The sequence below is a fragment of the Limulus polyphemus genome, unplaced genomic scaffold, assembly GCF_000517525.1.
Source record: "Limulus polyphemus unplaced genomic scaffold, Limulus_polyphemus-2.1.2 Scaffold594, whole genome shotgun sequence".
Lineage (NCBI taxonomy): Eukaryota > Metazoa > Arthropoda > Merostomata > Xiphosura > Limulidae > Limulus > Limulus polyphemus.
The window spans coordinates 371,188-387,234 of record NW_013666204.1 but is presented as its reverse complement, the minus strand read 5'-3'; the positions used below and the strand labels follow the sequence as shown (position 1 = coordinate 387,234).

The window sequence follows — 16,047 nt, the reverse complement described above, 5'->3', positions numbered from 1 at the left end:
TTCTAGCAATAAATCACCTGTCTCATCATGATATCATCTAACTAGCATCTTATAATTTTCAATTAATCTTTTTGGTAAGATTCTTAGTATTTTCAAGATAGCTGTTCCCTGATATGTCATATGGTACAATGTTATATTTTCTGAACTATCTGGATCAAATCTCACATGAGTATCAATGTCGAACGATTTCTCAAATGCTACTAGCTCTTCTCGCAAACAGGTTAACAACCGAACATATTGCAGAAACGGTATGTCTTCAACAATTATCCATTTATCTCTGGACAACAGGAAATTTCCTTCCTCAACAAATACCATACTCACCTTATTCTCTACTGAAACAATACTTACGTTCTGTCCAGCTACAATTCTGGCCATCAGTAACATAAGAATCCTGCTAAATCTACAGATACGTCTACTACTAATAAAACATAATAACATATGTAATTACATACATATATGAGTTATCCTATATAGCTTAATTACAACTTCTTAGATAGTCTATCATATTATTGAAGGCTTCTAATACACTGTCTCTTACTTTATTAGAGTCAGTATTAACTACTTTCACATCATTATTGTAGTTTGTGTATGATTACTTGAGCAAACCTTACTTGTTTCCTCTTAGTTGTAGGGGTCACTTCTGGTTGATGTAATATAGAACAGCATGATCTAAGGTTATAGTCATGGGTCACTACATCAGCTTGTGTTGTCACTGGTGTATGACAGTATGTTATTATCAGTTATTGGGGCACTACTTTCACTACTAACATCACTGACTCTGGGGTTTCTGTCAGTTTCTCATTGTCAAGAGATAAGTCAGTCTCACTCAAGTCATCAGTTTCTATTTGTAGGGTTCTTATTTTAATTGTTTGTCTTTGTTTCATCTGCTACCCATTCATATTGATAAGGTTTATAGACGTTTACTTTTTATAACTTATTAACATGCACTAACTGTTTATTTTTCCATAGATCTCTTGGATCTCAAAATTAACTGGACTTGTTTGTTTTATGGCTCTAAATGGTTCTTTCCATAATTTTGCCAGCTTTTTATTGTTTCCCTTTTTTAACTATTGGTGTGTACAACAACACTTTTTCTCTTAAACTTGTATCATCAGTTTATGCCTTTTTATTTGCTTGCTTCTTTCTTTGGTCAGCAGCTTTAGTCAAATGTTCATTAGCTAACTCAAATGCTAACTACATCCACTGTAATAACTCTGCTTTATAGTTGTAATCTATTGCATAATGTACTTCTATAGGAAACAATATTTTTTGCATATGCAAAATTACATCTCTGCATGCAGTAGAAAGAAAGGGCTTTTCTGAGTAGATTAATTTTCAGTATTTTGATATGTTAACAAAAGTAAAGGAATTTGCTCATCCTAAGTTTTCTGATCTTTCTCACAGTATTGACAGATCATGTCAAGTAAAGTCCTATTAAATCTTTCTACTAAAACATTAGCAGCTGGGGGGTAAGTAGTTGTCTCTATTTTCTAAACACCTAGTAACTTGCAAATTTACTTCATTAATTTAAAAATGAAGTTGCTACCTCTGTCTGTCAATAAATACTGAGGTATACCGTGCCTACCTACTATGTTATTCACAAATCCATTAGCAATCATTATCTGCTTTCTGATCTGGCAAGCATATTGCTTTAGGAAATCTAGTCAGGTAGTCTGCGACTACTAACACACATTTGTTTCCTGCATAGAATGTAGGAAATGGGCCTAATATGTCCATGGCTATCCACTGAAAGGCAAGGTTAAACTTGGCATTCTCTGTAGGGAAGCATTCCTAAAATCGTAATTCTCGGAGCTAAAAACAAAAATACTCAATAATTGGTCATAGTCGAAGACAGTAATCGTCAGCCTGTTTGCATGTATCTCTACTTGTCTTCTTCATATCAAAGTTTTGCCCAGTCTCTGATTTCCTCACTACTTCCTTTTGTGAAATTCATGTCTAGTCTCTAATATGCTGATATAAACATTCCCATAGCTTTCTCTCTGCTGTGATGGTATCAATTTGTAGATTTAGATCTCGTGTCCAGTCTCTAATGAAGTTTATATAAATATTCTCATGGTCTTTTCTCTGCTATTATAGCATGAGTTTGAGGATGTAAACATCTATTTATCAATACCTATTGAAATGCATCATTGGTTTATACTTGATATACTTTTCTTTTCATGGTCAAGCATCTCCAATGCATTAACCAATTATGTAAAACATTTCATCATACTGTGTTCCGTATATGAACATTTTTTATGACATATATTTCATGCTCCTTGAAGCATTGAAAACAATGAAAAATCCCTCAAAATGCCACAATGCTTCAAAATTCCATACTTCTTGAAAGAGTGGTAAATATATTAAGGAAGAAGGAAGACCTAGAAAACAAATATACAATCCTCATAGTAGGGGAGATTGATGATTTTTTAAATATTTTCTTATAAAAATTAAGATCTTAACTTATATTAGAATTTGGTTTATTAAGTACGTTTTGGTACATTTTTTCATATATAATGATAATAAAGTAGTTTAAACCTTTAAACCCATAATTTTTTGCTCATCCTGTTAGAATTGTTTTCATGATGTCCTAATAATTATTACCATATCTTATAAAATTTCCAGTCTGTTTGTAAAAGGAGGGTAATAACATTGTTTGTATTAGTTTCAGCCAAAGAGACAAATGTTATTGGATGCTGTCACCATCTGATGGGTAAATTGCGATTATCGGACAGATGCTGGCAGTGTCAGCTCGGGCTTAATGATTTAATTAACTGCTTCCCTGGTTATTCCAAGTGTACTTGAGGCAAAGCAGTCTTTTAACTAATTATTATACCATGTTAAGTCGGGAATCTTGTACTGCAAAAGTTTTTCACTCGAGTACACTTGGAATGATACTGAAATTTTATACCAATTCCATATTGCATCATTAGATGGCTGATAAAGTACATTACCTCCACTCACAAAATAGCTATTCTCATTCAATACTGCCCGCTATATACAAAAATGTTTTTGCATTCCATAAGCTTTGAGTTCCCACATACCCTACAATCAATATGGTTCAACTGTGTCTTGATATAAATCATCATGAGACAACCTCCACCAATAGGGGTGCAAAACACCCTCCTGATACATGTGACTCCCTCTATTTGATTCTACCGAATTATCACTTGTCATTTGACAGTGCTCGTGTCAAGGCATTTTATGCTCTTCAATCATGACTTTTATTTCTTTAAAGTTAGTGCATTTTTTTGCCCTTAATTCCAAAATGGAATTGTTCTTTTCAATTTTAAAACTGTTTGCGAACTTAAAGATAACTTATTTTTTCCCAGTTTCATTTCTTTATTCTAACACTGTTGTCTTTGATCATTCATTGTTCACAATCAATTCTGAAGTTCAAGATACCACTTTGGTGATAATACTGTGTACCAGCACACTTACACAGGCTGCAAGTAGGGGTAACTCATCTATGGAATTATCGGCTGTGAGATTGATCATTACATAAATCAACTTGCTTCTTCTGATGTTGGCCATGTGGGGGTGGACCCTGATCATTCTGTTTGTTTATCCCATGCCCAATTTTCATGCTTTTGTCTTACCCTATCAACTCTACTATGGTACTTTTGTACTATCCACCTCATTTTTGGCGTGCTCCACCACGATCCTGAGAGTTTTTCAAGGGATAGCCTTTCCCTGACTACCTCCATGTTGGCACATTTGCTTTCTTCAGACCTTTTCTTACACATGTGGTGTCTCTGTTGTTGGGATCTTCTGGGAGGGATGTTGTATTGTCCCAAGTTCATTTACTACCTTCTTACCTCCAGGACTTTTGTATGGCCCTATTTCTACAGTGGTCTGTTTTGGAAATATTCCTGAGACTTTGTAATCTTGTGTGGAATTGGTGAGCCATTCAGTAATTGACTCTTTCATCTTTAGTTGATTATTCATTTCATTCTGAGCCTTCACAAGCCCCTATTACTGTTTCCCATCATGCTCCTTCCCAGCCCTTACTAGTTTCTACTTCCAGGATTTTCTCATCTTATCATATTAATTGATGCAGATGGACATGTCACCAAAAGTACTGGTGACTAACTGGTGGGTTATGTTCCAGTGGGGGCTCAGTTGACCGATTTTGTTCCCCTATGGCAAGTTTTTGCCACAGATCAGTGGGTTATTCAGGTGTTATCCGAGGGACTTGTCATCCACTTCCATTCCCATCATTCATTCTTTCTGGTACCCATATCCTTTCCATTGCCTCGGGATCCTGTAACTCGTCCATGTCTGGGTTTTTATTCCAGGGTGTTTATGATACTTAAGAAAACTGGGGACTGGCAACCTGTGATTAATTTGTCCTGCCTCAATAACTTGTTGGTTCTGCCCTGATTTACCATGGAGTCTTTTCTTATCCTCAGATGGTCATTTCCTCCAGATTTATGTATGACCAAGATAGACATTGCAAATGATTATCTGCATATTCCAAAATTTAGTCTCTTGAGGCATTATCTTTGGTTTGTTCATCACAGAGTAATTTATCAATGTATGTCTTTTATTGTGTGGTCAAGGCTTTTGCCTGACATATGCATGCTTGGGAGTTGTGCTTACACCAATACATGGACAACTGGCTTCTGTTAGCTCATTATGATCAGGAGTCTGCCCATCATCTCATTTGCTGCTGCTGAAGGCAGCTTGTGTGGGTCGGTTAATCAAGTTGGAGAAGTAATTCCATATACCTACCCAATATCTTGGGTGTTTTTTCAACACTCATCTCAGTCAGGCACAACTTTTTCCATTTTGACTCCATTTGATGGAGCTTTCAGTTCTCCACACCATTACTGCTCATGAAGTTCTAATGCTTTTGGAGATGTGGTCTTCTATGGAAGCCTTTGTCCAACTTGGGTCAGGTGCATAGGGGGTCTCTTCAGTGAGCCCTGCACAGCCAGTGGAACCTTGTGCTGGATCCATTAAAGGCTCCTATTTCCCTTCCTCCTTCTCTTATCGACAATCTATTTGGTGGTTGGATAGGACTCGCACGTCGGCAGGTGTTCTGCTTTCTCCCTGCCTTTGGATTTGCATATCTTCATGGACTCTTCCCTTCATGACTGGGAGGCATGGGTCAATCAGCAGGAAGTTTCAGGTCTGTGGTCTCCAGTTGAAAAATCTTTCCATATCAACATCACGGAGCTTCTGGCTGTACATCATGCTTTGGATCATTTCCTTCATTTTGCCAGGAGTTGCCTAGTTCCAACAATTCTACAGTGGTGGCTTATATCAATCATGATGGAGGAACTCGCAGGTTATTAAATTTCTTCCTCTTGTGCTATCTCTTGAAGAGTTTACTATACCAAGGATGTTACTGTGCTAGGAGTGGTTCCTGTTTGATTGATTTGAGTGAGATATTTCACTATATAGGGACAACTTTACTTTTTCAATTGTCTGGATGTCAGGTTCCTGGATCGGTACAACTTTTTCTCATTTTGCTATCATGTGCCCTGTTCACGGATAGGTTAGTATGATATATCCCTCCGGTCTGGTGAACTTGAGGTGAAGACAGTATCATTTTCTTTCTTACCCCCATCTGATGGCTGGGTTTTGGGTTGTAATTGACTTGCTGGCGGTATGATCCTCATCCTACCCCCCACGTGGATGTTGGTTCCCAGTCACCTGGGTTTTGGATGTCGTTGACTTGCTGGCAGTATGATCCTCATCCTACCCTCTCGTGGATATTGGTTCCTGGTGGCCTAGGTTTTGGATGTAGTTGACTTTACACCTGGAGGCACATTCTTTTACTCTCACCCACATTGATGTACTTTAATGGATTGAGATTACAATATCGTGTGGTTCGGGCCCTTATCCAACCATTGTTCTGTCCCTTTTGAATGTCCTTTTCACATTTTCTGTCTGTGTCATCTGTTTTTCCACACACTGGGCAAAGAATATACCTGGTACAGAAGTGGTGTGGTCCTCCACGTATAAAGCTCTACTGTGAGGATCTCCCCTTTTCGAGTGTTCTTTATACACTTTCGAAGGATGCATATATCTTTCCCTCACACCAGTCCATTTACTTATTCAATTTCGGATTCTAGCTATGTCTGTGAATGGAGGTAATGTACTGTATCAGAAGTTATAATTTTCCTGTACTGAAAATGTATTTTCAATAGATACTTAATTTCCTCCCTTCCCACTGAAAGCTGGTGCCTGTATTTTCTGCCAAAACTCAAAGCGATAGTTCGGTAGAATCAAACAGAGGGGTTCACATGCATCAAGAGGGTGAATCCACTCATATTTGTGGAGGGTTGTCACATGATGATTTTCATGCATGATGCAGTTGAACCTAGGGCGTTTGGGAGTTCAAGGCTTTTGGCATGTGGAAAAAAAAAGTGCATATAGAGGGCAGCACTGAATGAGAAGAGCTATATATGTGAGAGGAGGTACCTACCTATAGGAAATACATTTTCAGTATAGAAAACTTATAACTTTTTATAGTCTGGTTCATATCAGAAAATGAGATGTTACTGGAAAGAGAATTGAAAGATAGAGTAGGTATTTTTTCCAGACTATGATGTATTACCTTGTGTCATGCCTTGCTTTTGAATCTACCATACTATATCAAGGAGTTAGTTAAATATGTTATTGACAATATATCTGTCTAACAGGATGCCTTTTTTTTCTTATTGTTTAAAGTTGTGTAATTGTTTTTTACATGTATAAGGTATTTAATTCAAATAAACGTAGATACATTAGTTTCTTTACACTTTTTCTATATTTCATGAGATATCTCGGGTTTATAATAAAAGCTTTATTATATGCTTTTTGTTGTTTTTTTGATATAATAAAATTCATAGCACACTTTTGCAAAATGTTTTGTTTCATTTTGCCTAGATGTGTACTTATAAAAAAGGAAAATTAAAATATGATGTCTTTTGGAACAAATTTAGAAAAAAAATGGGTAAGGAAGGGGGTTAAAGTCTGAATGGAACTCCAACAAGTTGTTAGATGTGCACTTTAATTTGCCCTTGACAAGAGTGTTAAAAATATATTTAATCAGATTATAATGAGGCTTCTGAACCTAAGCCCATTTCATCTTGCAGCACCACTGTGTAAGAATATTGCCGTAGTTTTCATTTGCAGTGTATGTTTTGTTAAATGCCCAACTCTGTTTGATATTATAATGAAAGTTGGCACTATGTTTACAAATTAGATATATAGAAAAACAATGCTGATTTCTTTTCTTTGTTGTAAGGATATTGCAGGGCAGAAAGCAAATAAGACCTAATATATTAGTGGAACCATCCTTATAAATGGTTAAAATAATTTAAGGTGACAAACACACTAAAAGTGAGGGGGGACTTTTATAGATATGGTAACATTAAAACTGTAGATATAAGTTTTGTATTAGCAGAGAAATACAATCAGAACATAATATGAGATGTAAAACTCACCTTCAGATCCTCAAATTAGAAATTCAAATCGGGTACATTTAACTTTTTTTTTTCCATGTTGAGTTGCTTTCATGCTGTCAACAATACAATCAGATATATATTGTGAACAGTGGTGTCTGTCTGAGCATTTGTCTGTCTTCTGTTTATGGCCGCTGCTTTCCGTGCTAAGTTTGAAAAGCTATGCATGCAGACAAAGCTCAACATTCACTTTTGAAATGACAGGAGAACAGGCATGAATAATGTGGATGCCAAATTGTATTTAGTAAGTGGGATATTCTACACTAAATTTAAATTGTTAATAATTAATCACACTATCATTCACACTTCAAGATGTGATGTAACTTAAAGATTAAAAATGTAGATTTACCGTACATTATTGTTGAGTGGCTCTTAGCATGACTGAAATCCTCAATAGTTAGTTTTTATGGTGGGCGGTGTAAGTAGCTCAGAGCTTTGGCTCTGAGTGAAACCCAGAGTATAACACAATTCACCTTTTTAAAGTCCATGAAATAATTTAAATTGATAGATTAACTTAAACTTTTCCAGTTACTGGGGATGGGTACTTCTGATTCTGAATGGAAGACACATCAACTTATCGAGAATTCTACATTCTCTCACTTTCTATGTGATTTATTGAGCATACATCAGGAGAATGTACATAAGCCCTGCTTTCTAGCCATAAGCTAGATTTTCTTATTGACATTCATGCTGTTAATTTTGCTCACTATGAATTTTAATGGCAGTGCTTCTACCAATATCAGAAATATAATAGTTTAGAGGCCTTACTTATTTAAGGCATACGTGGAGATTGCATAACTGTATTGTATGTCTATTTTTTGTTGGTCTGTTATTTGCATTTCTTCTAATGTCCGTGGCAGTTTTCACATCATGTGGACACTCAGTTACTTGATATTTACCATTTCTATCTTTCATTTAGTTATTAAATACCTATATTTTCTACCTTCTGATTTTGAGGTCATTACTAATGCCTTTAGAAACCTGCTAATGTTAACAACCATTTATTGGATTTATATTTGTCTATTCATCTTACTTTTCTTGTTTTTGATCATTTGATCATTTGTGTGTGTATTCTCTGTTATCCTTGGCCCGGTTTGTCTGCCCTGTATGCTATGAAGTTGTCTCATTTTGAGAGTAGCTCATACTTAATAACTACTCTGAATAAGAGTAGCTCATACTTAATAACTACTCTGAATAAGAGTCGCTCATACTTAATAACTACTCTGAATAAGAGTCGCTCATACTTAATAACTACTCTGAATAAGAGTCGCTCATACTTAATAACTACTCTGAATAAGAGTCGAATAATCTCATACTTAATAACTACTCTGAATAAGAGTCGCTCATACTTAATAACTACTCTGAGTAGCTCATACTTAATAACTACTCTGAATAAGAGTAGCTCATACTTAATAACTACTCTGAATAAGAGTCGCTCATACTTAATAACTACTCTGAATAAGAGTCGCTCATACTTAATAACTACTCTGAATAAGAGTCGCTCATACTTAATAACTACTCTGAATAAGAGTCTTATTCAGAGTAGTTACTAAGTATGAGCTACTCTTATTCAGAGTAGTTATTAAGTATGAGCTACTCTTATTCAGAGTAGTTATTAAGTATGAGCGACTCTTATTCAGAGTAGTTAATAAGTATGAGCGACTCTTATTCAGAGTAGTTAATAAGTATGAGCGACTCTTATTCAGAGTAGTTAATAAGTATGAGCGACTCTTATTCAGAGTAGTTATTAAATATGAGATACTCTTATTCTTGTGATTTTTTTTTAGTCTTGATCAAATTTTTACTTTAAGCTTTGTGTCTCTCTTTTTTTTCCTTACAGATGTAGTTTCTAATACCATGCAACTGTTATATTTCTTTGCCATCTTAGCCTGTTGTGCTTTATTACATGCTAACTCTAGCATCCAATCCCACTTTATACTAATTCAACATGTTATAACTCTAAGCTGTTTAGCATGCTTGTTTCCATTTCTGTTTCTTCCACACCACCATTCTTTGTTAATTCACGTAGATATTTATACAGTCGTAGCTTAAATTAACACTTGATGTGCTACTCATTTTCACACCTGTGTTTGCTGCAGTGTCTTTGGCTTTATTCTGAACATACTCCTTTTAACCTAATCCACATAATGCTGGAACTGGAGAATAGTACAGTGGAAGAAGTTGGTTATACAACACTGTGGGTTGTTAAATATGCTAATTCTTTCACACTTAAAATAATTAAAATACTAGCTGTGTATAAAGAAACCATCTTAATTAATGTCATTTCTGTGTTTGAAGATTTAGGTATGAATTACACATCTTGATTATTCAGAACCGTTGGAGAGTCTGAATGATGGTTCATACACATATTAGCTTTTGCAGCTTAGACCTGTTCATTTTTAGTAATCTAGAACAGAGACAAAAAACATTTTTACCTAGTATATTGGAAGGCAATAAAATGTTTGTTCAGGAATTTTTGTAGTTTATACATGAGCATACAGATTACTTCATTGAAGTGAATAGCTTTAATATTTTATTGTTCAACATTGTAAATGTCAAAAACACTTAAAACTTGATATGACTCTTCACACCTTTGTTTTACATAAATGAGCATGAATGATGTATATGAGTTTATGAAGTATTAACTCCTAATTCAGACTCTCTCATTTCCACATATGGACACCTGTAATTTGGTTTTCAGAATATATAATACTTTAGCAGCTGCTAAAGCATTAGTGTATAGTGTAAGAATTATGTTGTACTTAATTATTTTACTTCTAAACTGCCCTCAACAAAAATTTTACAAATATTCTACATAGCATTTATTGCAAGTTCTTATAAACAAAATTTAAGTTTACTATTTATTATTTTGCATTTACTTTTTTAGGTCCAAGCTTTATGCGCATCAGTACAGGATTCTAGTGTTTTAGTTCAGAGAAGCACTCTGGACTTCCTTCTGTTAGGCTTTCCAATGCATAATAGTCAGCTGGTAAAGACTGATATGGTTCGTGTGGTCACAGCTGCCATTACTGTTTTGCTGCGAAGAGATATGTCACTAAATAGGTAAGGTGAAGTGTTGTGTGAATATTTTTTGTCTGCATGCATGTATCTGACTTTATGGTAAAGCATTATACAAAGTTGAATATGTTATTTTGCATATGTATATATGTGCGTAATGTACATATCCATTAATAAACAGAATGTTTGATATACATAACTGTTTCAGTTTAAGTTTGATGTGAAAGTTATGAGTTGTATCATTTATATAGCATGAGTATTAAATTTAGTTACTTTTAGAAACAATGGTTTATCATAAGTTTGTTTATGTAACTGTTTACAAGTCATAAATTGGGTAGTTCAATAGTTATGAATTGGCAATTGCTATATTATTGTATCATGTTACTAGAACCTTCTGAGTTTTTCTCTGTGTTTTAATTGAGTATTATGGCATCATAATATCTAGTAATGTGTGGAATGCTCTAAACCTCAACTTGGGTACAAATACTTATTGAAAATATAATTTAAAAGATAGATCTAGACTGCGTGATTGTGAGTTTATCCATAAAGAGCATATGGTGGTATTTTTAAAGAGAAATTATCACAGATTGTATTGTAATAACAGAGTAGAAAATGATAATTTCTCTTATTAATTGAGTTCTAAAGTAACTGAACCAGCCCATGTGGATGTTGATGAAAAAAAGACAATTAGTTAATGATCTGGATACAACTGTGATAATCAGTAGTTTAACAAACATTTTGTATATATGTTTGACTTGTTTTAATATATTGTTTCAAAACAAGTGAACCGTGTACTTTTTTTTTCTTATTGAAATTTATTGGCAACAAGTCACGACATCTACTGTAAAGAATCCGGGCCATGTGTAAAACATGACAAGAAGATATCAAGAATGCCACCTAACATTTTTCATGTATTTATTTTTTTGTGCATAGATTATAGTATATAGTGGTAGCTGCCTTAAACCATAGAATTAACTTCCATCACAATGCTGAAGATAAGCATTGTGTATGCATTTATGTAACCCATCACACCACTTACACAAAAATGTTTAGTCTTCTACAGATACTATGCTTTCAAAAAGAAAAACTACTTGTAGCTCTATCGTAGCTATGAAACAATTTCTACTATGCATCCTGTTTCAGTGAAAATAATTAATGATTTTGTAGTTAAACCTGTATAAAAGACTGAGAATTCTAAAGCTACCTACAACAGTTTGTATAACATAGTACTTGTAGTTTCCATAAATTATGGAAAGATGTTGATATTTCACTAAAGATTAATATTAAATTGGAAAAGATAGAATCTTTTGGAACTAAGTTGTATTTTCATAACTCAGGTTTAACAGTTCTAAACAAATGATAAATCTTATCTTGATGTGTTATGTAAGAAACAAGTGATTTTGCAGTTACAGGAGATGAATTTATTGTGTTGTTTACTTGTGGTGAAGTATGGTTGTTTGTTGTTACTTTTATGTGGGGTTGCAGCAAATTATTAAATATAGAAACAATCCTTTTGGCATATAAGTTACTGAATTTCTGATAACTATCACTAAGTTGTAAGTAACAAAAAATAGATTTCTGCAGTGTATATATGAGTAAGGTTATAATTTATACTTTGGCCAGAGATGAAAGTTTTTATGTTATACACTGAGGACCAGGATATGAGATTTATGTAAATTTAAGGAAAATATTTTAAGGGGTTGATCTTGGTACTCTGTTAATTATGCTACAAAACAGTTGTCTTAGTATCATTTCAGTGGAAATTATCAATTTATGTTGTACAAAACCCCTTCAATTAAAATTGTTTTAATAAATCAAAATTTTGTAATTCATTTTTGTATAGGCCATTAAGTATATCTGATATATTTTACCAATGGTGAATGTCTTGTAATTTGGTTAAGGTTGCTTTTATTGTTATGATTCAAAATTTAAATGATGTTACAGAAAATGTGATATTTTGTAACTTGCATGGCACCAAAGCCCTAAACCTTATTTTGAGTAAACCACAGAACACCATTTGTGTATACAGAAGTACTGTCATTCCTTCTGCTGCTTACTCTTACACAATTCACTGTTTCTGGGCTTGATCTGGCTGACATAAGATAACTATCCTGTGGAAAATTAGTTCAGCTGCTGCACAGGTGAGAGTTACCAATTATTTTGACAGTACGTTTATCCCGAAGATGCCAATGACAGAACCATAGTTGTAGATCACTACATTCATCCTCTGTGTGACATCTAGCCACAGCCAGAGGTTTTCCTATCCACTGACATCTTGTCTATTGCAATTTGTCATGATGAAATAGGTATCCACTGGCTATAGTGGTGGTTTTACTTTAACAGCATGATATAGTGCAAGATCTACCAATATTATGGCCACTCCTAGGATCTAGGAACTCAATCTTTCATCCTTGTACCCTTACAGATATGTAACAAGCTCCATCTAGCCCGAAGAGAGCTGGTTTGACCACCAAACCTTTTGGTGCATGTTGCTTGCCATACTCCCCAGAGTTGGTGGTGGCCAGGCCCAAACTGAGCCGTGTTAGTTTTTCAGAACTGTAGCAACTTGTGGTTCTTCTGAACCTGCTTAGTTGTTGGTTGAAACTGATAGCCTTGTCTACTTTGCTACCCTGCAAAATTTGAGCAGTTCACCTGAAAGTTGATTGGATATTGACAGCAACAAAAAGTGTCATTAAACTATACAACATTTGGAATTTTACATCATGATTTTTCAGTTTTTGTTTAATGAAGCTTTACATGATCAGATGGCAAAATGACTTTGTAGTCTAGATTAATGCCTGAATTCATTAATTTCTGTTTTTTATAATGAGAAAACCTGATTAAATGTAGTTCTGTGTTCTGTATTGTTGGATGAGAGGACATGTTCATAATATCTGAAAACAAAGTAACACATTGTATTTCAAGTATCTAATAGTGAATTAGATATCTACAGGATTTACAGCTTTATTCAGAAATAAGTATACTGCCATATATTTTTTATTTGAAGAAAAAATTGCTTTTCCTTTTACAATTAAAAGTTACATGTTTTTAGGGTAATGAATACAATAAAACATGACAAAATGATTGGTTATTGTAAATGCATCATTCTTAACTAGTTCACTGTGAGTTTTCAATAAGTTTTTCGATTACACTGTGTTATCTTAACAAGATTAACCAAGTGAATTCATCTGAATCTTTCTTGCATTATTTATGTTCTAAAACTCAAGAACTTCTCCAATTTTAGGGCCAACTGTTGCCCATTCAGTGGTGTGCTGGAATGTGGAGCTGAGGTTCCATGGTTTGTCCTGTTACTACAAAAAAATCATATTCTGAACTTTGAGAATGTGTGTGTGTGTGTGTGTATTATAAACATGATGGTCATATATTACCATTAGGTCTGACAAGAGTAATCCAAAAGTTTGTGGTAGGTGTTGTGTTGCTGCCTTCATTATATTCTAGCTTGAAAATTAGGGATGGCTAGCACAGAGAACACTCAAAATCCAACACATAAACAAATCATCATATTCTGAGAAATGATTTATTTACATCTGAAGTAAGCCTTCCAGTTTATCAAAAGTTTATGATAAGGGCTATTTCTGAGGTGTTCTCTTTAGGCTTTAGTTTATGTCCCTTGTTGTTTAATGTTATGTTAATGACCCAAAATATGTTTGATGAATATGGGAAAGCCTAGGACATTTTACTGAGTAGAGTGCAATAAATATAAGCAAGTTTAGTGTTGAAATGTGTGGACTATTTATATGGCATGATAGTGATTCAAGCCAAGTTAGAATGATGGAGCGATGCAGCTGAAGAGCGATGACAGTTACAGCACTTGCAAGTTTCTTAGACATCACAATATGAATGTATAAGTAAGAACTACAATGAAGAAAAATAGGAAGTGCTGTATAATGGCTTGAAATGTGAAATACATAGTTGATGATATGAAGACTAACTGTACTACCTATGTTTATGGGTTTAAGAAAATTAAAGTACTCAATGCTTTTGTCTACTAATGTAAGACTTAACAACAAAATTTGAAGGTCTTAAGAGCTTGTTGTATCTCCAGTGTCTGATGTATTCTTCCCTTAATGTTACTATATAACTGTACTTTAATATATTTGTTGTACCTGTATAAACTTGTAACTATTTTCAGTATGGTCTGGTTATTAGTATGTTCTTAACTTCATTTTATAACAAATGTGATAAATAGTGAGCGCATAAACATTTTCCTTCTATATTTCACACCAAAATGTAATATGTATGTAATTTGTATATAAAGTATCATATAAAAACTAATTGGAAAAATGTATCTTAAAACCTGTGTGTCAAAAAAACAATTTAGTGTGATGGTATGTTCTCTACATTAATGTATAATCACTTAGTTTTATTATGTATTGGTGAACAATAAATCATTTTTATGACTGCATGTCTTTAGAAATATATCTTTATATGGTACATGTGAATACCATAAATAGTTTAGAATCAAAAACTGTAATGACCAAAATAGTCATGAATTTCATTCTTCCATTACATAAATTGTAGCAAGTGGCTCACACATCCAATCTTCAACCTCCTTCAAAACTGTTGGGAAAATATTATCTGGCCCGGGAGCCTTATCATTCTTTAAACTTTCCAATTTTTCCTTAAAAAGCTTACTCTTATTGCAGTCATCTTGTTCGATCTTGTTTCCATCTATCAACTGTTCAGGGTGTGGAACACTACTTAAATCTGCATTAGTAAAAGCTGAAGAAAAAAGCAAAATTTAATAAGCCAGCTATCTCAATCATAAGACACTAGCCTTTCATTATCATCCCTCAAAGGTCCTACCCCATCCTAACATTTTGTTTACCTTAATGTATTTAAAGAAGTCCTTACTGTTAATTTTTACATTTTCATATAACCTTTTCTCATACATCCTTTTTGATGTCCTAATTTCCTGTTACACCAACTTTCTCGATTTTCTCTTTTGTCATACCAGTGAATTTAAATTTCTTAAATTTATGATAAATTTAAATTTATTTAAATTTTTAATTTATCTTTTATACTTTTTGTGAGCTCATCTGGTTTTTAACTTGCAGCTACCCTTTTCTTTCTATAACGAATATGTTTACAATGAATATTTCAAAATGTATCTTTAAAAATTTTACACATTTGATTACTGTCTCCAAATAACTCAGCTGCCCAATTCACAACAGACAATTCTTGTCACATCTTCTCAAAATTTGTCATTTTTAAACCTGTTACCAAAGTATCATTATTCCTTATCTCCATATGCAGCAAAACATTGAACCTACTAGAGCAATGATCACGTGCACCCTCTCAGTTATTTCTACATTTGAAGTTAACAATAAATCTAAAATAGCATTGTTTCTGGTAGGTTCCTTGACTAATTGGTGAAGAAAGCCATCTTGCAGAGTTTCCAAAAACTTTCTCCCTCAAGGTTTGACTCTAGCATTTCCCAATCTATGTGCCAGAAATTGAAATCACCCATAATTACAATTTCATTAACAGCTAAAATCTTAATCTCATTGTAAAGTTTCTCACTAAATTCATCAGTATCATTTGGTGGTCT

General features: G+C 33.9%; 1 protein-coding gene across 7 annotated transcripts in view; it reads left to right on the top strand.

The window, feature by feature from the left end:
• The window catches only part of LOC106459333 (protein dopey-1-like), a 242,301-nt gene that overhangs the window by 25,534 nt on the left and 200,720 nt on the right, over positions 1–16,047 (top strand). For all 7 annotated transcript variants that reach the window (XR_002610553.1, XM_013918954.2, XM_022385808.1 and 4 more), the window contains one exon: positions 10,345–10,520. Coding sequence is in view for 6 of the 7 variants with exons in the window: in XM_013918954.2 (XP_013774408.1) it covers positions 10,345–10,520 (176 nt within the window). In the remaining variant the exon portion in view is untranslated. The remainder of the gene's footprint in view (positions 1–10,344; positions 10,521–16,047) is intronic.